The 26,618-nt window shown below is 43.1% G+C and overlaps 1 protein-coding gene and 1 non-coding gene across 2 annotated transcripts in view; both read left to right on the forward strand.

The window, feature by feature from the left end:
- Window positions 1-7,483, forward strand: part of ZC3H12C (zinc finger CCCH-type containing 12C) — a 65,829-nt gene extending 58,346 nt beyond the window's left edge. Inside the window, exon 6 of the mRNA XM_036259478.1 lies at window positions 836-7,483. Within this exon, the coding sequence (XP_036115371.1) occupies window positions 836-2,232 (1,397 nt within the window). The 3' untranslated portion in view covers window positions 2,233-7,483. The remainder of the gene's footprint in view (window positions 1-835) is intronic.
- Window positions 7,484-12,441: 4,958 nt separating this feature from the next.
- Window positions 12,442-12,546, forward strand: LOC118629194. Its single transcript, XR_004959430.1, has one exon. It is a non-coding gene; the product is annotated as a small nucleolar RNA U13 (small nucleolar RNA).
- The last annotated feature ends 14,072 nt before the right edge of the window (window positions 12,547-26,618 follow it).

A 26,618-nucleotide genomic window follows, 5' to 3' on the forward strand; every position in this document is an offset into this window, starting at 1 on the left:
TAAGAAAACATCCTAACCATGAAAAACTAATTATTTGTATCTATTTGAGTTCAGTGCAAATGCATTTCCCTGAATTAAAACATGGTTCCAGAAGCTCGGTTAATTCTACATAAAGTTTTCAGGTAGATAAAAATGTGGGGTTCATGTACCTAGATACACATCAGGTTCATGTGGCTTTATCACATTACAGCAACACTTTGCTTTTCTAAACAGAATGTCCTGCATGATTATAAAATCATACTAGAAGAGAATAGGTAAGAGTTGAGGACACAGGGTATTAGCCAAAAAACTCTGGAGGAGCTTATAAATCATTTGTCCATCTTTCTTAGTGCTGTTAACACATTTTTGACCACTCAGGAGTTAACTCGTGTTTTCCTGCCCAAACGTTGCAGACCGCACACGAGTTAACTCGGGTTTGCACTTGCATCAGCTATTTCAGTTTTTGAAACTCGGTAATATAGGGTTATTGTATTTGTGACTCTTTGCCCTGAGGGTTGAAGTTCGAAAAACAGCACACTGTTCTATATTCTTGAAGTAGCTAGGGAATGGATATCTGCTGGTTCAAATGAGTGCAGCTCAGAACCTAATGTGCAGTTTGCCCAAAAACGTGCAGTCTCTGGCGTATGTCTTAGAGATCTCTATGCGGTACGTAATGTGTTAATAGCACTGAGGATGGGAAACTGAAAGGTGGTGTTTCTCAAAAGTAAGGAGAGTAACACTCATTGTGGCTCCCATTTCTGCCTTTGTTTCTTTCACAAGTCAAAGTGGTAGTGCCAAACTGGGTTTCCGGCTCTGCTGGACTGCTCCTTTGCCTAATGAACTTTCCTCTCCACAGGAAAGAAGTGTACCTATGGACACAAGTGCAAATATTATCATCCAGAGAGGGGCAGCCAGCCTCAGCGGTCAGTGGCTGATGAACTTCGTGCCATGTCGAGAAATACAGCTGCCAAAACTGCAAACGAAGGAGGTCTGGTGAAAAGCAACAGCGTGCCCTGCAACACCAAGGCTGACAGCACTTCTGACGTCAAGCGAGGTGCTCCAAAGAGGCAGTCGGATCCCAGCATCAGGACTCAAGTCTACCAAGACCTAGAGGAAAAGCTTCCCACCAAAAACAAATTGGAGACCAGGTCTGTACCCTCCTTAGTTAGTATACCGGCTGCTTCTACTGCAAAACCCCAAAGCACTGCTTCGTTAAGCAATGGCCTTCCATCTGGAGTTCATTTCCCACCTCAGGATCAAAGACCACAGGGACAGTATCCTCCAATGATGATGGCAACCAAAAATCACGGCACGCCAATGCCTTATGAACAGTATCCCAAATGTGACTCACCTGTTGACATTGGGTATTATTCCATGTTGAATGCATATTCAAATCTGAGCATCTCAGGCCCACGAAGTCCTGAAAGGCGTTTTTCCTTGGACACAGATTACAGGATAAGTTCTGTAGCTTCTGACTGCAGCAGTGAAGGGAGCATGAGCTGTGGGAGCAGTGACTCATATGTGGGCTATAATGACCGGTCCTACGTCAGTTCTCCTGACCCACAACTAGAAGAGAATTTAAAGTGTCAACACATGTACCCTCACAGCCGCCTTAATTCTCAACCCTTCCTGCAGAATTTCCATGACCCCTTAACCAGAGTACAAAGTTACAGTCATGAAGAACCAAAGTACCATCATAAGCCTCCTCTTCCACATCTGGCTGTGCACCTGCAGCACCCAGCTGTGGGAGCCCGGTCCAGTTGTCCTAGCGACTACCCCTCTCCTCCAAGTTCAGCACACTCTAAGGCACCACACCTAGGGCGGTCCTTAGTGGCCACAAGGATAGACAGCATTTCTGACTCTCGGCTGTATGACAGTTCTCCTTCAAGACAAAGAAAGCCTTACTCCCACCAGGAAGGGCTGGGAAGTTGGGACAGGCAGGGATATGGGATTGATGCATATGGCTATCGGCAGACTTATTCGCTGCCTGACAACTCCACACAGCCGTGTTATGAGCAGTTCACCTTCCAGAGCCTGCCTGAGCAGCAGGAGCCGACGTGGCGAATACCGTACTGTGGGCTGCCACAGGATCCTCCAAGATACCAAGACAACCGAGAGAAGATTTATATCAACTTGTGTAACATCTTCCCACCTGACCTTGTGAGAATTGTCATGAAAAGGAACCCTCACATGACAGACGCCCAGCAGCTAGCTGCAGCCATTTTAGTGGAGAAATCACAGCTGGGTTATTGAAAGATGATGCATCTTTGTGGTGTTTAGTAGTTTTTTGTTCAGCTCAAATGCTGAGGGAGGTTTGCTACAATAGCACATGTGATCTCCTTCTCAGCAAGGAGGTTATATAGTATCCATTTATGTGAAATACTATTATCATGGAATCTGTATGTATAGCCCCACATAGTGGAAGTATCACAGGATTGCTTTACATTTAAACTTTTTTTTAACATTTCCTTTTTAAAGCTATATCCTTGACTGGACATTGTTCCAGTTTGATTTATTAGATGTATTTGTGATCTTTGATATTAATCTTTGGTGCATCAGGGGTTTATATGCAGCACTTTTTATCCTTATTTCATGTTTTATTACTTGGTGTTTCTCTATCAATTGCAAGCAATTACAATACCTTCAGAATGTCGAACATTTGACTAGACCTAGCAAACTATTTTTTCAAGCCAAGCTTAATTGGAATCTTTTACAGCTTTTTAAGTTATTTTTATTTGGGGAAAGTGGGCTTCTTTGTGCTATAATCATTATTTATAGAAACAAAGATATACTACAGCACTGACTCTATATTTTAAACAAATGTAAGTTACCAGTTTATGTTGAAATGGGTAACATAATAGAATGATTTACAATATGGCACTTTTTAATGTTTTATTTTTGTTTGGATTTACTGTCAAGTAATTAGTTAATTTAATATAGTGGATTTAAAGGAAAGCCGATGCAATCAATGGAAAAAATTGTTTCCATTTTTTTCTTACGAATAAGGCAGAAGCCATAACTGTTACAGTTTAGAGCTTTGCTATCCAACTATGATGTGCTTCTAGGTAGTGGAATGGAATTCCTTGATTTCCATTGACCTATGTTTTCAATGTGTTTGTCTTTTGTTTGGGGGCACAACATACTGGATAAAATAACCCTTTCGCAGTACTTGCCTGTTTTTAATGAATCTAATTATTCTCAATGCAACTTTTATATTTAATATACTCTTTAGCTTTCCTGCTGTTTATCAAGATTGGCCTGAGGTGGTTTTATGTGTTCAGGATATGCAACGTTTATTGATGCTGCACTATGGGAATGGCGAGGGAGGAGTTGTAAATGGTAACTTAAAATTTTTGTAAGATACTGTATATTTTCCATTTTCCTGAAGGTTGTTTTATGGGGAGCCTGTTATATTATTAAGGCCAGATTCTTGCCACAAATAGTGTAGTTTTAGATACAGACTAAAGTCTGTTTTAGTATTAGTAAGGGATATTTCTGGTTTCAAAGTCATGGGTTTTGCTAGATGCTAATTCATTTTTATTGGTTAGAAGATAGATATTGCAATCAGGGGCAGACAGTTGTGTGATTGACATGACTTCCCTGTTGCCTCCAGTTTTTGAATTTTACTTAGAGTAACAGACTCATATTGATCTGTTTCTATAGTCTGCCAAGATGCCCTGGTTATTCTGATTATTCCATATGATACAGTTTGAAGTAAAGCCCTGAAAAACCAGAAAGTACCTTTTACTGTTGATACAAATTGTATCTTTTTAACTATAAGAGCTATTTTGATTTGTAGATCTAGTTAAAACACAAATGTGTAACTATAATTAGACTTTTGGGCAACATTTTATCCCTTATTTAAATACAAATTTTTTAAGTAAAATTGAGGTCTAGAATAAGGTAGAAAATTAAAGTAATAATTTAGGTAAATAAAAGTGTCTGTCCTAGTTTTATATAATATATTAAAATATATTAAATAAATATTGGCATTTACTTTCTCCTAAAACATATCTAGTGTGAACTTAAAATAAAGGTAAAATGCTGCCTGAAAATAATGTCCAAGCACCTTTGACTAGGATAACATTTTCACTACTTATGTGGCACTGTGTGTTGCATGAAGTAGGATTTGGGTATACAGTAAATGCTTCTAAAAGGCATTGTGCATATTGACATATCCAATAATCTGAACCGTGTTCAGCAAACTTAATTCAGGAAAGTGGTGTTCTATACAATTATTGCTGTTGTTTTTGAGGTGAGTGTGGCTCTCGTCTGTACCTGGAAAGATTACGGGTGATGCCACACAAACCGTGCTGAGTGGGTCTGAGAGCAACCCACTCATTTGTGGAACTGTTCTCCGTGGTGTTGTGGGTCACTATCTGTAGAACAAGCTTAAATGTAGAGGCAAAACCAGTGCCAAAAATAGGGTTACAAATGTGTAGTACCTTTTAGTCATATTCTAAGCCTTTTTTAAAGCGTGAAATCACTTTTAAATTTTACATGTAGGTTTTGCTTTCATTTTCTTAATTTTAGTGTCTTAATTGGAGATTCTGCCAATATTTTAGAGATTTTAGGCAAAGTGTATATCACACTTTTAATTTTATCTTAATGTTTTTAGCTAACAATTTGTCATTGCTTCATGGATTTTAGACTATGGAAAACAGTGTGGCTTGCCACACCTATTGAAGGGAAGCGCTCTGAACTTCCCACACTGAAGTCCTTCAGTGTGATTTTAAGTTAAGAGAGAGCCATTTTCTTAGGTCAAGAGCCATTTTCTTAGTGTCCCCCCCCCCTTTTTTTAAGCACCAGTGTTGCTTTCAGAGCTTAAGAATCAGATATTTAGCAGACTTTATATATAGCAAATTCTTAATTATCTAAAGCAATAAGTAAAAGAATCTATCATTAAATTAAATCCCTAGCTGACTCCAAACCTTTAATTTAGCCAAAACTTTCACCCTAATCATATCTTTTACCAGACTTGCTAATAAATAAGAGGTGTGTTAGTAAGTAGTCAAGCTACCAGGAGAAGAGATTCCGATTGGAGTATTCTGCCCCTGAATAATTGAGAGTTGACTGTACTTTACACAGTAATTAACCAGTTCATTGTCTCTGTGTCTTAGTACAGAGGGAATAATACCCAACTGGCCAAATACTGGCCCTTAGTATTTCCTCCTTTCTTGCATGTGATATGTAAGTTTTCAGTCTCCTTTTTATGATCTCTGTATCCTGATAGAGTTTGTCATTGACCTGAACATTTGAAAAAAATGCAAACCAGTATAAAATATTTGATACTGGTAGAAACTAGAACTTTGTGTTTTTATGAAAATTCATTTATAAGCATATGTAATATAACTAAAAAGACTGTGTATATATATATATATACATATACATATATATATATACATGCATACATATTTGTTATGAAGTATTAACAATGGGAGGGGGTTATGCTTTTGATGGCTAACTTTTCCTTAGTTGAACTATGTTTCTTTGAGTTGTATATGTCCAAGTCTGGAGTCTGGATGACCAATGATAAGATTTAGAAACACTTGAATGGAAAGCAACTCTTCACTGGTTTTATTCCTGGTATTTTTAAAGAATTTTTTTGATAAATTTAATAGAATGTGTAACTTTAACACACACACACACACAAAACTTAAAGTAGTATTGATTATACAGGTAATTATTTAACATGTATTTTATGGATGTATCTATATGTATATAGACAGTAATATATTTATAAAACAAAGATACTCTATGTTGTAGCTATTAGTTTGTGGTAAGTAGGAGGATGGCTCTGGGTGTGTGTGTGTGTGTGTGTGTGTGTGTGTGTGTATGTGTGTGTGTGTGTGGAAAACTATCAAGCTGTTTTTCCCCATTGAATGGCATTTACCCTAAGGTGTATTTGGCTTTGGTTATTCTTTTTGCTATCAAACTTCCTTATTCAAGATAAAATAAGATGCAGTTTTCTGGCCATTCTGTTAGTGTATGGATAGTGCATTTTATTATCATCCAGCTCCTGAAGAATCCCAGGGTGACAGGAAGTCAAACAGGCTGTAGCCAGAATCTTTAAATATACTAGACATGGGGACTCAGCTAGGATGTTGACTTCCTAGGTATATACCAACAAATAAAATGAAGTATAAAATACATGAATTGTACACATGCATTAAAATAAGAGAACAAGTGTTAATAAAAGTAGAGAAGTATGCATTAATTTAGGTTGGTCTGGGAAACCCTCTAGGGCAAGGGTTAACAAACTTTTCTGTAAAGGATCAGAGAGTAAGTAATTCAGGCTTTGAGGATTGTATGATCTCTATCAAAAATACTGACCTCTGCCCCTATAGCATGGAATTAGCCACAGACAATGTATAAAGGAATGCGCGTGGCTGTGTGCCAGGAAAACTTGAGTTACTGAAACAGGGCAGTTACTCAACAGGCCAGTTCTGGCCTGTGGGGCACAGTTTGCTGATCCCTGCCCTAGAGGGAGAAAAACAGACATATTAAGCATTAAATCCTGATACATGCTAATATAAGAGATAACTATGTTTCAGTGGACAATGAAAGAAAATATTTTATTGATGGTCTTCAAAAGAAGATTGTAAGACAGTCATATTAAAGCATCTTAATTCACTTACGTGCTTTACCAGCTCACACCCATTATTTATTAGAGAGATTTCTTTTGTTTAACTACACACAAAAAGCATTCTGTAAAAAGATATTTTAATAAGTACTAAAATTGTCTCATGAACTTTATATTTCTATTGATAAATGGAATCCCTTACCTACCTTTTGTTTCTTAAGGGCCTCATGGACCAAAAATTCTGTTGTGTTTTGAAAATTAGCATATAATTAGCCACAAAATATTTTAAAGACTGCATTTATCAGTTACATTTTTCTGCTGATTTTTGACTTCTAAAAAATGACAGGCCCTTCTTTAAAAATGGTTTGAAAGAAGATGTATTGTAATTTCACATAGTGTAGCTTTAGTCTGTAAGGTTAAGAATTGTGACCAGTGTAATAGTAGCTAAAATGTGAGTGCATTTGCTGTATTGGTTGGTGTCGCTATAAGAAACAAAGTGTATCCCTGCTTTCGCTGTCCAGACCTTTAGTGTAGATTTTTTAAAGATACTTTGGGACAGTCCTTGGTGAATGGTATTCTTAACATAATCATGTGTAATTTTAAATTCACTGGACATAGACGCTGTGGAGCATGTTCATTCATGGTGTTTTATAAATTGTTACATCAGTAGTATCATTTCCATTCGTCTTGAACATACCATCCACTTAAGTAGTTATATTTTCTGTTGAAATTGGAATACAATTCTAGCTTTTAAAGGTAACTGGTTGCTTGATTTTTTTTTCTTTAATGTGCCTATTAACCTGCTTTTTACTTCGTTACAATAATACTGCAATGTGTTAGGTGTGGCTTTCCCCACGGTCCTTAGTCTTTCGGATTTAAAAACAATATAAAGTTTTGACCATTTGGCAGTTTAAAAAAATGTCTGTGCTTATTTTAATTGTTTTATAAAATTTGAAAAGTTTCACTTTTTAAACCATGTACCAAATTTGCCAATTTTCTCTCTCTATATTTCATATGAGTAACAAACGGTTGTGCATGAAAGTTTTTGACCCTAAAGCAACTGTGTCTCAAGGGGGAAAGACGCTGAAGAAGAAGGGTTTGTTTTTATAAAGAATTAGTTTTAGATTTCCTTTGATTTTTCTGAAATTATAAATTTCCTAGCTAATACAAATTACCCACAAACACGCGAACTTCTGCAGCCATAGACATAGCATTGCCGGTGAGCCCAGTTACTGATTTTGTCTTCTCCTTTTAGGTTTGTTTCCTCCCAAACTGTAGTTGTATGCTAATACTAGAATTTCCAATTTGATCCTTCAAACTTGTCTTATAAGAAAATAAGGCAAAGAATATCTTTGGAACAACCATCTGATAAACTGACGTGATTCTGTTTATCCTGTCTGTTCTGTGTGTTTCTGTAATGAAATTTTTACAACCCCAAAAAGCAGTATTTTAAGACCTACTGGAAATCATATCAAAACGGCTATGTGATTCTGCCGCTGAGATAAAATAATTTAAAAAATCATTTTTCTTATGGTGGTTTGTTTTTGTTTCATGAAGAAATGCACTTCATGCAGCAGCATAGCTGCTAAGTAGGGAAAGGCACCCTTCCCTGGTCCTGGGACACCCCTGCATTTCGTGGTTAATAACATGTGTCTACTGTAGGATCAGCAGACATTCCGTATCAGTGTGTTAGAGCCACAGTTAATTCATAGGAAACTGGGAATTAAATGCCAAAGACAACATCAGTGATTAACCTAAGCTGTTTCTGTCTTCACCTTGAGGTTTCTGTCACCTGCGACCTGATATTACTGTATATATCTGTCTAGTTTTCTGCATCTCTCCTTGCATGAATGAAGCTTGGTATCTTACTAATGCCTCCCCTCAGTAGGCTCGTTTCCCTTCCTTTATGACCTACGAATTGAAAATACTCTATTTCAGATACGATCACAATTACAAAATGGTCTAATGATCTTGATGATTTAACATACTCAAACTCTGTATCAGTATATAGAAACTATTTTATTCCAGGTAGCAGATTTTTTTCCCTGCTTCACTGTTTTTCACATTTTCGCTTTTCTTGTTATTATTTTTTCCCTAAAATTGCTATTTGCCATTGTTGGGTATTTCTCTCCTTTTTCCTCCCACTTCTTTTAAGTTGTTTACCTGGGATCTTAGGGATTTAATTTATCTCAGTCCCCTCACAGATTTGATTATTGATGTTCAGCTGTGGCTGGCAGAGAACTCAGCATATCCGAAATAAATGTTAGGTAGGAGAGGCTGAGCTGCGGATCTAGAAGATTAGGTGGCGCTGCAGTGTGGACTAGAGTTAGTAGTTAACCCCGACCCCGCCCTACCGCTAGTGCTTTTGTCTAAAGAAAAAGGACTCGTACACATCAATGAGTAAAGGCATGTTTTTAAAGACGAGACATTAGTTGTAAAAAGCAACTATAATAGTGAATTTATTCAAAACAAAATACCTGCAGTTGGACCTCTCATTAAGCATACGTATTTACTAGCATTTGTGCCTCCAATGCTAGTTGCTAGTTAATGATGTTCATTGGGTGTTTTTAAAGACTTAAAATGACTTTTTAAAATCATTTAACATTTTAAAGGTTTTTAAAGTAACTTAAAAATGTATTCCTCTATGCAACCATCAGCCTATGGACGCTGAATCCCACTGCACATACCCTATAGGTAAAGAGGGGCAAGTTTCTAAAGGGAGGCAGTTGCCTCAACTCCTCATCTCCTAGTGAGCTGAGACTGAATCCGTTAAACCCTTTGAACAGGCAGAGCCATAATATGTGTTCAATGCAGGATAGCAGTTATGTAAATGCTAGGTATTTAAACATATAGTCATTTTGAGATGTTCTCATTAGACGCTATCTATACAGTTGTGGAAGAATTTGAATTCTAGCAATCATGTAATATATTCAGTTGTGAGTTCCATTTTCAGTGACATTTTAACCTTTAAAGAGATCTTGAACTGAGGGCTGACTGAACAGCTTCTGAACAGCAAACAAGAGGCAGGAAACAAGAAATGGGCAAGAGAGAAAGAGACATGGAATCATGGAATCCCACCTCCAATGCACCAACATGCATTTGGGAGGTATCACTGAAGGGCCCACAGACTTACCCATCCAGGGTTACCGTGAAAAGACAGTGGTTTAAAGGGCACCTAGACTTTACTGACCCTAGAGCATGTGTGAAACAGGAGGGGAGCTACAGGAATTCCCCAGTGTCAGGTACCAGAGGACAACATTTGTTGTGCTCCCCCTTCCCCCTTGATAGGCAGCAGCACTATCCAGATGCTCTAGCTGTGCCAGCCAAAGCCATCAAAGTACACCCCAGGCCCACACCACTTTCAGGATTCCCCAAGGCCCATGCCCTCTCCAGCATAGCTCTGGGTCGTGGTACAGCTTATCCTTGGGTCTCTTCTTGGCCTGCTCCAGCTATAGTTTTCATTCAGCCCACCAAGGTGGCCCCAGGGCTGCTTATCCCTGGGATTTCCCACAGCTTGGCTCCGGGGCTACCTGTGATCTGAGCCCACTCCAATTACAACTCTAACTGGCCTGCCAAGGCATTCCCAGCACAGCTTGCCCATGGTTAGCACATGCTCCAGGTAAAACTGGGTCCCAGTGTGACTTGCCCCCAGGACTTTGCACAGCCCATGCTCACTCCAGCTATAGCTCCAGACCTCAGCTGAGCTTGTTCTGGGACATCCCTTTTCCCAAGCCCAGTGCAACTATAGCCCCAGCCACCCTGCCAGCACAGCCCTTGTGAGGCTTGCCTCCTGGTCTTCACATGGCCAACTCCAGCTCCAGCTGCTGGCCTGCCAAGAAATTCAGTACACACAGTGTACAAAGGGAAAACTCCTACACAAGGTCACTCCTTCAAGAATGGAAGAGGTTGCTATTTCACTTAATTCACAGAAAAACACAGATACCCAAAATGAAGAGACAAATATGTTTTAAACAAAAGAGCAGAACAATGCCCCAGAAAAAGACAAGAATTTTACCTAGTAAGGAGTTCGAAATAATGGTTATACAGATGTTCAGTGAACTTGGGAGAGAGTAGAAAAATTCAGTGAGAAAGTCAGCAAAAAGATAGAAAATATCAAAAAAGAACCTGTCAGAACTGAAGAATACTGTATTTTTTTTTTATCCTTATCTGAGGACATTATTCCATTTTTTGTTCAGATAGAGTGGGAGAGAGAGGAAGAGAGAAACATCGACGTGAAAGGGACACATTGAGTGGCTGCCACCCGCATGACCCAACCAGGGCTGGGGACAAACTGCAACCAAGGTACGTGCCCATGACAGAAACTGAACCTGGGTCTCTCTGGACCACAGGCCGATGCTCTAACCATTGAGCCAAACTGGCCAGTGCAAGAATACTGTAATTTAAATGATTAATATAATAGAGGCAATCAACAGCAAATTAGATGATGCAGAGTGAGTCAGTAAGCTAGAAGACAAGATAGTGGAAATTACCCATTTGGAAGATCAAAAGGGAAAAAGGAAGCAAATGAGGATAGTTTAAGGGACCTCTGGGACAACATCAAGCATGCTAACATTCACATTAGTGTTCCCAGAAGGAGAATAGAAAAAAAATAGTAAACATATTTGAAGATAATATCTAAAAATTTCCCTAACCAATGAAGGAAACAGATATCCAAGTCCAGGAAACAAAGAATCCCCAACAAGATGAGGCCCACACCAAAACACATAATAATTAAAATGCCAAAAGTTAAAGGTAAGCAGATTTTTTTTTCCTTTATTGATTTTTTAGAAAGAGAGAGAGAGAAAGATAGAAACAGCAATGAGAGAGAACACTGATTGGCTGCCTTCTGCATGTCCCCACTGGGGATTGGGCCTACAACCTGGACATGTGCCCTGACAGGGAATCAAACCGGCAACCTCTTGATACATAGTTCACTGCTCAACCACTGAGCCACACCAGCCAGGCTAAACAGAGAATCTTAAGTGCAGCAAGAGAAAAACAGTTAGTGACATACAGGTATTCCATCATAAGACTGTAAGCTGATTATTCAGCAGAAACTTTTCAGGCTGGAAGGGAATGGCACTATCTATTCAAACTGATAAAGGCTCACCAAGCCCTGGCCAGTTTGCTCAGTTGTTAGAGCATCAGCCTGCGGTCCAGAGAGACCCAGGTTCAGTTCCTGCTAAGGGCATGTACCTCGGTTGCAGTTTGTCCCCAGCCCTGGTTGGGTCATGTGGGTGGCAGCTGCTCAATGTGTCACTTTCACATTGATGTTTCTCTCTCTCCCTTCCTCTCCCTCCCTCCCGCTCCATCTAAACAAAAAATGGGAAAATGTCCTCGGGTGAGGATAAAGAAAAAAAAAAAAAAGCTCACCAAGCTCACCAAGAAGATTCTACCCAGCAAGATAATCATTCAGAATTGAAGGAGAGAAAAAGTTTCCCAGACAAGCAATATCTAAAGGAATTCATCACAAAATTGGCATTATAGAAAAAATGTTAAAGGGCTTTCTTTTTTTACTTTATTGATTTTAATGAGGAAGGGAGAGGGAGAGGGAGAGAGAGAGAGAGACATTGATTGGCCAGCTCCTGCATGCTCCCCACTGGGGGTTTGGCCCACAACCTGGGCATGTGCCCTGACCAGGAATTGAACCAGCAACTTCTTGGTGCAGGGGTTGACGCTCAACCACTGAGCCACATCAGCCAGGCTAAAGGGCTTTTTTTTTTTTATTGCAAAGGCCAAAACTAAAAACAACAAAATAAAAAATCTCATTGATAAGGCAAACATCAGGAACAAAACAAGGATGTTTATTTTCATCATTCTTATTCAACACAGTATTGGAACCTAGCCATAGCAATCAGACAAGAAAAAGAAATAGACCGATCCTTTTGCAGTTCATAAGTGTGATGATTGGGTCTTCATACTTGTGTATGAGATGTGCCTCCCACTAAACCTTGTTACAACTGTGGCAAATTACCCGTCTGAGTGAAAAAAGAAAAAGAAATAGAAGGTATCCAAATTGGAAAGGAACAAGCATAATTATCACCATTGTAGATGACATGATGCTATATATAGAAAACCCTAAAGAGTCCACCAAAAAGAAAAAACTATTGGAACTAATAAATTGATTCAGTAAAGTTGCAAGATGAAAAAATTAATATTCAGAAATCTGTTGTATTTCTATAAACTAATAGCAAACTATCAAAAAATTAAGAAAACAATCTCATTTACAATTAAATTAAAAAGAATAAAATTCCTGCCCTGGCTGGTTTGGCTCAGCGGTTAGAGCGTCGGCCTGCGGTCCGGAGAGACCCGGGTTCGGTTCCCGCTAAGGGCACGTACTTCGGTTGCAGTTTGTCCCCGGCCCTGGTTGGTCGTGCGGGTGGCAGCCACTCGATGTGTCCCTTCACGTCGATGTTTCTCTCTCTCTCTCTCCCTCCCACTCTATCTGTACAAAAAATGGAAAAATATCCTCGGGTGAGGATTAAAAAAAAAAAAAAAAGAATAAAATTCCTAAGAATAAATTGAACTAAGAAGGTAAAAGACCTGTACTCTGAAAGCTATAATGCATCGAAGAAAGAAATTGAAGAATGAATATCATTTAAATGTCCATAATACCCCAAGAAATGTAGGGATTCAATGCAATCCCTATCAAAATACCAATGTCATTTTTCACAGAAATCAAATAAATCATTCTAAAATGTATATGGAATTACAAAACACCCCAAATAGCCAAAGCAATCTTTTTATTTTTAATCCTCACCCGAGGACATTTCTGCATTTATCTTCAGAAAGAGTGGGAGGGAGAGAGGGAGGAAGAGAGACAGAGACACATCAATATGAGAGAGACACATCAATTGGTTGCCACCCACATGACCCAACCAGGGCCGGGGACAAACTGCAACCAACGTACGTGCCCTTAATGGGAACCAAACTCTGGACTCTCTGGTCTGTGGCCCAACGCTCTAACCGCTACGCCAAACTGGCCAGGGCGCCAAAGCAATCTTAAAAAAAAGAGAACAAAGTTGAAGGTACCACACTACCTGATTTCAAACTATACAACAAATCTATATTAATCAAAACAGTATGATATTGACACTTCAACGGACACACAGATCAATGGAACAGAATAGGGAATCTAGAAATTATATATATATATATATATATATATATATATATATATATATATATACTAAATAGTAACCAATTATTCTACTACAGAGGAGGCAAAAGTATACAGTGGGGAAAGACAGTTTCTTCAATAAATTGTGTTGAAAAATAATTACATGCAAAAAAAAAATGAAACGAGCAGTTGTTTACAGCATATACAAAAATAAACAAAATGGATTAAAGACTTAAATATAAGACCTGAAAACATAAAACTCCTAGAAAAAAACACAGTCAAATCCTTAACATTGGACTTTGCAATATTTCTTAAATTTGTCTGCTCAGACAAAAGTAACATAAGCAAAAATAAACAAATGGGACTATATAAAACTAAAAAGCTTTTGCACAGTGAAGGAAATCATCAACAAGACAAAAATGCAACTTACTGAATGGGAGAAAATATTAGCCAAGCATATACAGTGATACCTCGGTTCTCGAACATAATTCGTTCCAGGAGGACGGTCGAGAACCAAATTGTTCGAGAACCGAAGCAATGAAACCCAATAGGAAATAATGGAAACTGGATTAATTTGTTCCAAGCCCCAGAAAATGCCTATTTACTGGCCTAATTTGTATATAATATGTAGAAAAACATAAGTCTCAACAAGAAATAAAAGTGTACAGTATGTCTAAGGGTTAAATTCAGTGTCAAGCGTGACTCTCTCCACAAAGCGTGACTCTCTCCACAAAGCGTGACTCTCTCTCTGCACTCACACTGATGACGCAAGCAAGGCGCGCTGGGCCGAATGAACGCCATTCGGCTCAACTCGGCTCATCTCGGAAGTTCGAGTTCCAAATATTTGTTCGAATTCCAAGACAAAAGTTTCTCGAATCTCCTGGTCGAATACCGATTTGGTCGAAAGTCAAGGCGTTCGAGAACCGAGGTATCACTGTATCTGATTAGAGGTTAATACCCTAAATATATAAAGAACTCATACACCTCAATATCAAAAAACAAACAAGAAATGGGCAGAGGACCTGAATAGATATTTTTTCAAAGAAGACATACAAACTGCCAATAGACATATGAAAAGTTGCTCAAATCACTAATCACCAGAGAAATGCAAATTAAAACCACAACAATATATCACCTCACATCTGTCAGAATAGCTATTATCAAGAAGACAATAAATAACAGGTGCCAGCAAGAATGAAGAGAACAGGGAACCCTCATATACAGCTGGTGGGAATATAAACTATTGCAGCCATTGTGGAAAACAGTATAGAGGTTCCTCAAAAATTAAAAATAGAACTACCACATGATCCAGCAATTCCTCTTCTGGTATTTAAGCAGACAAAATAAAAATAATTTGAAATATATATGTACTGCTATGTTCATTGCAGTATTATTTAGCCAAGATATGCATGCAACCTTGGTGTCCATCGATAGATGAATTGATAAAGAAGATGTGACTACCCAAAGCAATCTATAGATTCAATGCAATCCCCATCAAAATACCAACGGCATACTTCACAGAATTAGAACAAATACTTCAAAAGTTCATATGGAACCAAAAAAGACCTCGAATAGCCACAGCAATCTTGAAAAAGAAGAACAAAGTTGGAGGGATCACATTACCAGATTTCAGGTTATACTACAAAGCCACTGTAATCAAAATAGCCTGGTACTGGCACAAGAACAGGCATATAGACCAATGGAACAGAACAGAGAACCCAGAAATGGACCCAAGGCAATATGCTCAATTAATATTTGACAAAGGTGGCAAGAGCATACAGTGGAGTAAAGACAGCCTCTTTAATAAATGGTGTTGGGAAAATTGGACAGCTACATGCAAAAAAATGAAACTAAACCATCAACTTACACCCTACACAAAAATAAACTCAAAATGGATAAAAGACTTAAATGTGACTCATGAATCCATACAAATCCTAAAAGAAACTGTAGGCAACAAAATTTCAGACTTCATATGAAGCAGAATTTTCACTGATACATCACCTAAGGCAATAGAAACAAAGGAGAAAATGAACACATGGGACTACATCAAACTCAAAAGCTTCTGCACAACGAAAGATACAATCATCAAAACGAAAGGCTACCACTGTATGGGAGAGCATAATTACCAATGATATATCAGATAAGGGTTTAATTTCCAATATGTAGAGAGTGCTCATACAACTCAACAAAAGGAAGACAAAGAACCCAATTTAAAAAAGGGCAGAAGGCCCTGGCCGGTTTGGCTCAGCGGTTAGAGCGTCGACCTGCGGTCTGGAGAGACCCAGGTTCGGTTCCCGCTAAGGGCAGGTACCTCGGTTGCAGTTTGTCCCCAGCCCTGGTTGGTTGTGTGGGTGGCAGCCACTCGATGTGTTCCTTTCACATTGATGTTTCTCTCTCTCTCTGTTCCTCTCTCTCCCTCCCACTCTACCTGAACAAAAAATGGAAAAATGTCCTCGGGTGAGGATAAAAAAATAAATAAATAGAAAAAAAAAAAAAAAAAATGGGCAGAGGAACTAAATAGACACCTCTCCAAACAGGACATTCAAATGGCTAAGAGACATATGAAGAAATGCTCAACATCACGAATCATCAGAGAGATGCAAATTAAAACAACAATGAGGTATCACCTCACACCTATCAGAATGACCGCCATCAACAAATCATCAAACTACAAGTGTTGGCGAGGGTGTGGAGAAAAGGGGACTCTAGTACACTGCTGGTGGGAATGCGGACTGGTGCAGCCACTATGGAAAACAATATGGTGTTACCTCAAATAAGTAAAAATTGAATTTCCATTTGACCCAGTGATCCCACTTGTAGGAATATACCCTAAGAAGCCTGAAGCACCAATCAGAAAGAACATATGTACCCCCATGTTTGTAGCAGCACTATTTACAATAGCTAAGATCTGTAAACAGCCCAAGTGTCCATCAGTAGACGAATGGATAAAAACGTGGTGGTACATATACACAATGGAGTACTATGCAGCTATAAGAAAGAAAGATCTCTTATCCTTTGAGACCACATGGAGGGACCTGCAAAGTATTATCCTAAGCGAAACAAGCCAAACAGAGAAACACAAGTGTCATATGATCTCACTTACTTGTGGAATATAATGAACATAACAGTCTGAGGAATGGGGTAGTCCCAGAGACATAGAAGTGGGGTACTGCCTGACAATCCCCAGAAGAGGGGGGTGGTGGCGGAGAGAAAAACCACAGAACTTATATGCATGTATGCATGAACAATGGACATGGACAACAAAGCTGGGGACAGGGCAGGGAGGCAGGAGGAGGGGGGAATCAGTGGGGGAAAAAGGAGAAACATCTGTAGCAAAAATAAATAAATTAATTAATTGATTAATTAATTTAAAAAAGAAGATGTGGTACATATATACAATGAAATATTACATGGCCATAAAAAAGAATGAGATCTTGCCATTTGCAATAACATGGATGGATCTAGAGAGTCTTCTGTAAGGTGAAGTAATTTGGACGGAGAAAGACAAATATAATATGATTTCACTTATATGTGGGATCTTAAAAAAGCAAGACAAACAAAATGAAACAAATTCACAGATACAGAGAACAGACTGACAGCTGACGGGGAGGGGGATAGGGGATGAACCAAAAAAGGAAGGGGATTAAGAAGTACAAACTTCCAGTTATGAAATAAGTCACAGGGATATAAAGCGCAGCATAGGAAATATAGTCAATAATATTATATTAACTATATATGATGACAGATGGGTACTAAACTTATTGGGGTGATCACTTTGTAAGGTATATAATTGTTGAATCACTGTGCTGTACACTTGAAACTAATATAATATTGTATGTCAACTATAATTAAAGATAAATGTTTTAAAAAGATCTTCTTGGCACCTCATTCTCTTGCTATCCCCATTGTTAGGCCTTTGTTGGCTTAAGGGTTTTCCACTGATCATAATAGGAAAATAAATGAAATAACAAAAATGATGATGATAAAACAGAATGTAAACCTTCCAGGATCTCAAAGTTCAGTAGTTTATGGACTGCATTACTGAACCCCTCTGAGCTCTACTTTTATTCTTGAAGTGACACTCATCAAACCTGTGTGCACCCCTTCCTCCTGACCTGAGTAAAAGAGAATGTTGTCCCTCACTACAGGAAGCTACAGAGCCAGTCTGGACAGAGCACAGGTGCTCTGTGGCCTGAGGTGGACAATGCATATTTCTGGGGAGAGGTCAGCTGAAATTGGAGATTGTTTTTCTCTTTGAGCCTTTTCTCCTAGTTTATAACTGCTCGCTCAAAGTTGGAGCAATAGGGCTGGTAGGGAGACCACTCACATTGAAGGGTCCAGTACTGGAGATAAATTAAACTAAAATCCTATGAAATATGCATTCTCCCTATTTCAGAAATGAGAAGAATGTTAAAGCTCAGAGGCAAATTCCTCTCTACATGCTTCCAGTTTTTTGTTTTTGTTTTTTCCTTTTCACTATGCTGTAAGACTACTGTACCAGGAATGGGCCCATGATCACCCTGGTGTGGGTCAGTCTATAAAAATTTAGATTCGAGGAATGAATGCCAGCGAGGTTATAACTGCCTATACTTAAACATGCATGACCACCTAGGGCCAAGGAAAGACGAGGAAAATATGAATTAGAACTTTTGTTTTTCTACTGCAATAGACCGCACACCTTCAACACTGCTTTTGTTGCTAAAGTCGTGACAAAGAAGCGACTGTACTGTACTGGAGGGAAAGACTGCCCAGCGACCTGCTTGCCCGTGATGACGGCCCTAACCCAGGACCCAGCCCACCAAGCCTCAGTGCTCAGGCCTCAGGAAAACCCACTTCCTGCAGCCTTCTGATAAGCAAGACTAGTCGGATCTGTACCGGAAGGAGAGTACTCAGTCTGGACTCCTGTGCCCACCCCCTCGCGTCCTTCGCTGTCCCGGCGCACCGGCAGGCGCAGGCCTCGCGGTTCCAGGCCCGCGCCGAGCTCTCCTCCCGCCCGGCCGAAGCCCACCACGCTCCCCTCCGGACGGCGCCTGCCGCGGACACCGTTCCTGTGCGGCAGCTGCCGCTTGCGTCCCCCAGGCTTTCTATTTACACACACTCAGCACGAGATGACAAACAGAAAAGTGTGATTAAGTGTTCGAATAGATTCCCTTCCCAGTTCTCCAGGAGAGCTCAGCGAGAGACCGAATACTGGAAGAATAACAAATACAATGTCGAAAAGCACCGCCCGTTCGCGCGACGTCCGGCCTCCCCTGCTCCAGAGGCCGCGCTGCCAGCGACCCCCCTGCCGCCCGCCCGCCCCACTCCGGCGCCTCGCTTCCCCCCGCCCCCCTCCGCCCTCTCCGCCCCCCTCCGCCCCTCCGCCCCCCTCCGCCCCCCTTTGGCCTCTCCGCCCCCCTCCGCCCCCCTCCGCCCCTCCGCCCCCCTCCGCCCCCCCGCCCCCCTCCGCCCCCCCGCCCCCCTCCGCCCTCTCCGCCCCCCTCCGCCCCTCCGCCCCCCTCCGCCCCCCTTTGGCCTCTCCGCCCCCCTCCGCCCCCCTCCGCCCCTCCGCCCCCCTCCGCCCCCCTCCACCCCCCTTCGGCCTCTCCGCCCCCCTCCGCCCCCCGCCGCCCCCCTCCGCCCCCCTCCGCCCCTCCGGCCCCATCAGCGCCGGATGCCTCAAAGGTCTTCTCTGCCTCCGCTTTCCGAAGGTGTAATTATCGTTCCTTTGACCAATTGTTTCCAATACGCATGTGAAAAGATTCAAGGAGGTGGCAAATACAATTTTGTAACTACACGAAAAGCTCAGACGTGTCGGTTCTTCTGTGACCAGGTGATCAGGCGGCGAAGCGCCTGCCCGCTGTGAGGGCAGCGCGCCCGAAACTCCGCGGGTTCGGAGCAAGCGCGGTTCCAGTCCAGGCGCAGCTTCGCGGGCCGCGCGGCTCGGGACTCGGAGCGCCGCGGACCGGCTGAGTGGGCCGGGAGGAGGCCCCTGGCCCAGGGCGCGGCCCAGCCCCCCAGCAGCCCCAGATTCTTACACACCTGGGGCAGAGTTGGGTCAGGCAGTAGCACCCGGCTTGCCTCCACTCCCCACCATCTCTTCCTGCACCCCAGTCATCCAGAAAAAGCAGGATTCTCCACTCTACCCCTCACCCTCTCCGGCCAGAGGGCGCCTGGGGACACGGACCGCCCGGCAGCAGTGGTTATGGGGTGGGGAAAGAGGGTGATGGCAAGTGGCTTTGAGGCTCCACTCTATCCCTCTAACAGTTAAATACATAGGCTCTGGCGCCACTTCCCAAATTCGCAGCGAGAAATGCCCAGTGGTCAAGGGGTGGTCAAGGGACAGTTAGTTCTAACCACAAGCCCTAGTGATGTAGTTAAAATATATATAGGATGTACCAAAACAATGTATGTACAACTTTAAATAACTTTAAAGCCAGTGTTTATTAAAATACATTTCATTTTCAAAATGTAATAGAATCGCCCTGGCCGGTGGCCCAGTGGTTAGAGCTTGGCCCAGTGGTTAGAGCTTTGCCCTGCTGTGAGGTGAGGGGATTGGAAGATGGACGTTTTTTAACCTTGTGTTGAGCACTCTCAAATTGTGTTAATGCATTCTCGAAATCCTGGGGGGAACTGGCCCAGGTGTGTTGGGTGCTTCATTTGCATGTAAATAAGGGGTTATCTTTTGACTTCAAGGTTTCTTCCCCTAAAAAGCAAGAGACAAAGATAGTGTGTATGCAGTAATGTCATCTCAAGGAAATAATTTACTTAAATCCACTTGTGACCTGGGGGTACCAATCTGCAAATAAATGGGACTGCATCCAGAGATCTGGAGATTTTGCTACCTTGCAAAGCTCCCCTTCACTCCAAGCAGCTGTGCTTGTAGTTTCATTGCATTGCACCGATCCCGGCAGGCCAAAGAGACGGCAGCCGGTGGACCAGAAAGGCCTGGGTTCGGTTCCACTAAGGGCACTACCTCGGTTGCCCTGTTGGGGTCGTGTGGGTGGCAGCCAGTCGATGTGTCTCTCTCACACTGATGGTTCTCTCTCTCCCTCCTCTTCTCCCTCCTGCTCTATCTGAAGATAAATGCAAAAATGCCCTTGGGTGAGGAAAAAAAAATTTATAGAATCTATAGACTCTCTATATACATCTCTTTGGGACACCCTATAGGCATTCAGGATTGAGCAACCTGACCTAGCAGCCCAAGCAGAGGTGAGAGGAGGAGGACAGTCCCCACAGCTGTTTCCTCAACTCGGGAGCCAGGTGGCTGGGGACTTCCTGGTACGGCAGTCCTGCAGACAGCCTTCTGAGCCTCCTTGTGACCTGACCTGGAGAAGCCAGTGCGGCCTCACCTCGCCCCCACCATGACCCTCCCTCTGAGAGACCCCGTGTTTCTGAGTCTACCTATATCCTCAGAGGATGAAAAATGCATTTTAAGAGACATGGGCTCTTCAGGTTGTAAAGCAAAAGCGGGCGGTTCCCAGTGATGCTGTGCCTAGGGCTTCGGGCAAAGCACACTGCCTTTGGGGCCAGACAGACCTGCTTGCCAGTCTGGTGCCCCCATTGCCACACTGATGACCTTGAGCAGGACCTTGGTCTTAAAGCTCAGCCTCTTCTTCTGTTAAAAAGGGAAGCTCTTTACCCACCTTCCAGGGGTGTTAGTATAGTTAAGTAAGAAGACATCTGTGTCGAATGTCCACACCAGACCCTGGGATGTAGTAATAGCTGAAAGGAGGCATGAATTCCTTTTCTGGTCAGAAACCTGAGTATCCCCCCCTCCTTTCCCTCACACCAGGCAGAGGTCCCCAAGCCCTCCACTCAGCCCTCTCAATAGGTCCAGCAATCACTTCTGCCCACCCTACTGCTCTGGCACAGGGCTCTGGGAACATGTCTTACCCAGTCTCCCCACTGCTTCTCTCCCCCTCAAATACTCTTTCCATCTTGCACCCCAACCAGAGTCCACCCATAATGATGCACTTCCTGAAAGCCGTTGAACCCACTGCCCGCCCCTGACACACTGCCTGTGTGAAGAAGCCAGGATGCCTTGTCAGTGCCAAAGCCCACCATCACAGGAACACGCCAGGGGCACCATCTCCTCTCCTACACCTGCACAGGTGCTTGACCCTGGACCCTTCCCAAAGCTGGAGGAGAGGGGTGAGCCTGAGCTGTGGTTGTCTAAGGGAAGTCTGGCGTTGGGGAAGCTTGAAGGCAGGCCTGGAGGTGGGCATCCGTGGGGCCGGTGAGGGGGTCAGCTGCTGTGGAGGAAAGTGGGGCAACCGAGCAGCAGATGGGTGCAGCCCCGGAGCAGAAGCCTGAGAGCTCAGGGAGGGTCAGCAAGCAGACTGGGTGAAGTAACTGTGGAGAATTTAGGAGTTTGTTGAGTGAAAGGAACCAGACACTACAGAGTGTGAGCTGAGTGCTGCCGTCACCGAAGACACGGCAGTGAGACACGCCCCCCGTGAGAACTCAGCTGCCCTGACCTGGGGGGACCAGGAACTGAGGAGAGCACGGGGACGTGGGGATAGTGCTCCTTCTGGTGCGGTGTGGATTCCATTCAGGCTTTCAGTTCGTGGAGATCTATCCACTAATCCGCAAGTGTCTGTGTGGTATTTCCCTCAGACGAGGTTAAAGGCCCACGTCACTGTCACTGCACCGTGTGCTACCAGGGGCTCCCAAGGCACAGCTGTGGGTCGCTGGAGTCTGTTTTCAAATTGGTTTTTCAGGGCTTACTGATGGCTGGCATTGGTTCCGCCCTTCTTAGAGCAGAAATGAGTAAAATCCATAACCATTTGTTTCTCCCCAAGGCCATGGGCTAGGAGAGCATATTGATTTGTAAGAGTTACTCATACTGACGAGAACACCTGCAGCCGTCCCGAAGGACAGCCAGCTGACTCACAGCCTTGAGAACATTCAGTTCCAGAGTCAGGGCCCATGAGAGAACTCCTCTCCGCCCAGCGCTCCTGGGCCTGTGAGCGTGGTCCCCAGTCCGGCACGCAGCCCACAGCCTCACCTGGGAACCTGCCCTGAGTCTCAGACACTTTGGGGTGAGGGGGGCACCAGGGACTTAACAAGTCTGCCAGGCAATTCTGATGCACAAAGTGAGAACCATTGTGCTAAATCAGGAATTAAAGCAAAAGAAAAAGCAGCTGAAGGCCACAGACCTTGACTGCTGATAAAGCTAGTAGTGCAGAATGCAGGCTTATGCCCATGGCAACCAGCTTCCTAATATTGAACCCCAAATTAGACAGACTTAGCCCTCTGTGTGGGAGCCTGGGCCTGCCTCTACAAAATGAGGCCATGGAGGAGCAGACCATTCTGCTTCCTGTAGGTGGCCAGCTCCCATCAGGGAGAGGGGAGGAAGGACCTCTGCAGCTCCTCTTCACACTCACCTGTCATGTCAAGCAACACATCCACCTGGGGGGGAAGAGATGCAGGTGGGCCCACAGGGCAGTGTTGTGCTGAATAGCATTGTATCTGCCCTGAAGGAGGGAAATGTCCTCACCTCGTGTTCTGTAAGTGTGCTGTGGATCATTAGTGATTGGGAGTGACTGGTTTTCTCCCTCTGGGTTGCTACACCTCTGTCAGCTTTGCCTGCATGACCAGGACTGAAGTCCAGCACTTTACAAGGGCCAGGGGGCGCTCTTCAAGGGCTGCCCTGTTGGTGGGCTGGACAGCTCATGAAGAAAGGTAGCTCTTATCTTGAGGCTTCAACATCCACCCTCTGTCCCAGAGAGGAACGAGTCTTTCTGCCTTCTGTGGAAGGGACCCCAAGAAGAAATCCAGTCAATAGGATGTGGAAAAAGAAAGGGTTGACCAGGTGCTGCTTTGACATGTCTCCATCTTAATGCATCTTAGCACCTGGAAATCAGTAATCACATACCCCTCCGCTGCCTCTCAGTTGCCTGTGTTCACTCTCCCATGACCTTCCTTTTTAGCATCAACAAGTATGCTGCTCCCTTCCCTTTCCCAAAGGAGAGACTCAAAGAACAAAAAGAATCTTAGAAATCATTTAGTCCAAACACATCATTTTCCAGCAGACAAATCAGAGGCCCAGAGAGCTGGAGTGACGTGTACCAGTCTAACCTCTGATAAGCGGCAGAACCACAACCCATGTCCAGGTTTCACAGCCACAGGCTAAAAATCCTCAACCCTTCCAGGGTCCACAAACAAGCTTATGAACCTTTGTTTATGCAGCCTGATCGGTAATTGGGCTTGGCCTTATCACACTACAACCAGAAGCAACTGATTCTTTGTCACGCATCTTCTTCAACAGCATCTCCCTGTATCACCAGTGCAGGCCAGAAAGGTCCGTGTGGAGGCGGTGTGTGCCCGGCACGGCCCAGGGGCCCGGGGAAGGCAGCGCCGCACTGCGCCTTCTTTCCCTGTGGGCCTGAGCGCTGGCTCTCTGATGGGTGTGTTAGAAGGCGAAAGTGAGAACAGACGTAGTGTGATGGGCCCTTCAGATAGTTATCTAATCAGTGGTTCAAGGGGCTCAACCAGACGATTTTGTCAAGTGCTTCACGTCTGTACATTTTAATACATAAAAAGCAGTGTTTAAAGTACTGCCTTCGAACCCCTGCCATATGACACCCACCTTCTGGCTCTATTATGTTCCCAGGTCTTGTGAAAGAAGGATTTCCCACCAATGTCTCCTTATAAAAGAGGAGAGAGCTGAGAAACAGCAATTTGATAAGAAACCACAACAAAGTATTTTTCAAGTGATCAAAATGCCAGACCACCAAAGACTCCAAATAAACTATGAGACCACTTTGAAAACAAATATTTCTTGATATTAGACAAATAACCTTATTTCTGCCAAGCAAAAAGGTTATTTGCTTGTGTGTCTAAAACAGCTAGACTTAGTATTCTTGAAAAACATCAGGAAAATTCATTATCACATTGGCATATTTTGTGTGGTTTTTCTGAAAATCCGTGAGGGGTATCGGGGATCCGTGTGCCCGGCAGTAAGTACCTGTCATGTAATCGCAGCACAATACATTCTTGAAGGATATAATGGTGACTACTAAAATAGCTGACTCATGTCGCAAGCTGTCACCCAGCCCTCTAAGGGTCAGTCCTTGGACATTCAAGCCACCTCAGAGAGCCAGGAATAGTGCCACCTAGTGAATTAATCATGCTACTCATGTCCCGGCTCTGCCACCAGACTCCTCAACCTTCTTTCTCCAAACAGGGGCCAACTCCAAGCTAACACCCTGTGAAATCAAAGAAGGTGAGAACCTGAGGTGGGGCAGTAGGGCAGTTCCTTGAGAATGTGATACTTACTGCTTACCATCGCGGTGCAGAATCCAATGACTGTAATGCCCTGACTGATGTCAGAATATGTTTATTGCTACCTTTATGTACAATTATACAAACAGGCCAGGCAAGAAGAAGAATGTTGTATCAATTTCTCCAGATTTCACAGATGTGCACAAGTAACCAGAGCTGTTGAAAAAGTGGAAATTCTCCCCACATGTCTCTCCTTACAAGCTAATCATGCAGAGGAAAAGTGGGCTCTTGGAAGCTAGTGCCTCTGGCATGTTTGGGGAATGGTGCCTTGAAGATGGGGTGCAGTGGATGCTGACTTGGGACTTCAGGGTACAATGCAGAATCCCCAAGTCCTGGCCCATCTTTTCAAGGTCAAGAGCGGCTTGGAGAGAGGACAGCAAGAAAGGAGAAACAACAGAAAACTGAGACATGGAGAGAACCATCAGCAAGAGCCCTGGTTTTGGGAACACGTGTCTATCTGGTTCCAGCTGAGATTCTGGACTTTGGGGGATATTCACATTCAGAACATCAGGCATATCTTGGTAGGTCCTTATCCCAACACTCGCCATATGTCAGATGCCAGGAACCTGCATGAAGACATAGAAAGTGAACAGGAAAATTAGGTAAAAAAGAAGAAAATGAAATTTAACTATTACCATTATAGATAGGGTTGAAATGGGCATGACTCTGAAAACCTTTCCACATTTCATAAGTAGCCTTTAGCCCTGGTTGAGTTCACCATTGAATTATGCAGGCGGGCGGACGCAATGCCGGGTATACATTGCTCCAGAACAAAGGTGGGTCCACAGGCTCTACCCTCCGACCTCAGCAGGCTCGAATTATGATTGGTCTCAAAGGGAACATAACATAGTTCTTGCAACCTTCTGACCCAGAATGAGGATGTGGATATGAGATCACGATATAGACACGAATCACGTAAACCCATCACAGTCATATAAACCTTTGTGACGTAAATCACAAGAGGTCTCTGAGCAGCCTGTGGAGCATGAGGTCACTACATTTACACCAGCTCTGTCTTTTACCACCTCAGGCCACTTCCCACCCCAGGGTCAAGGAGAGAGCGTCTTCAGGTCTAACACAGCCTCCTGAGCTAAAGTCAGCCTAGTGCCTCGGAGAAAGGACAAGGCCTGGAGGCTGAGAGCCAGGAGCCTGTAGGTCTGAACACCCCAGACTGCCAGAGGCCTTTAGGGCTGATCAGTAATTTGGACACAGCCCGATACCTGAGGCTGTAGGGCATTCGATCCCTGAAGAAAACAGCCCGCTTGTCCACAACTAGATGTCACCTTTGATTCCTCAATACCATACTCCCACAGGCCACAGAAAGGCAGGATGAGAGTGTGAAGCAGAAACCCCAAACACCGGGGCGGAAGGACCAGAAAACCTCTCCGAAGTCCCTGTCCTTTTTCTTGGGTCAGTAACACTATGATCAATGATGGAGGGCACAGCACTTCTGAGCCTGTCAACTATGTGGCATTTCAAGCTGAAGGCTGTGGTGATTGCCAACTCTGTAATCCTTTGATAAATTAATCTCTAGATAATTCAAAACCTCTCCCATTTGATCTTGACTTTTCCAGTGAGTCATGGAGAAAACTTATTTTCCTGCTTTTGACGACAATAGCATGGAATCAGACTCACTTGAAGTCTTTGCTCTAAAAAGCAAAAACATTA

Source organism: Molossus molossus, unplaced genomic scaffold (assembly GCF_014108415.1).
Source record: "Molossus molossus isolate mMolMol1 unplaced genomic scaffold, mMolMol1.p scaffold_m16_p_13, whole genome shotgun sequence".
Lineage (NCBI taxonomy): Eukaryota > Metazoa > Chordata > Mammalia > Chiroptera > Molossidae > Molossus > Molossus molossus.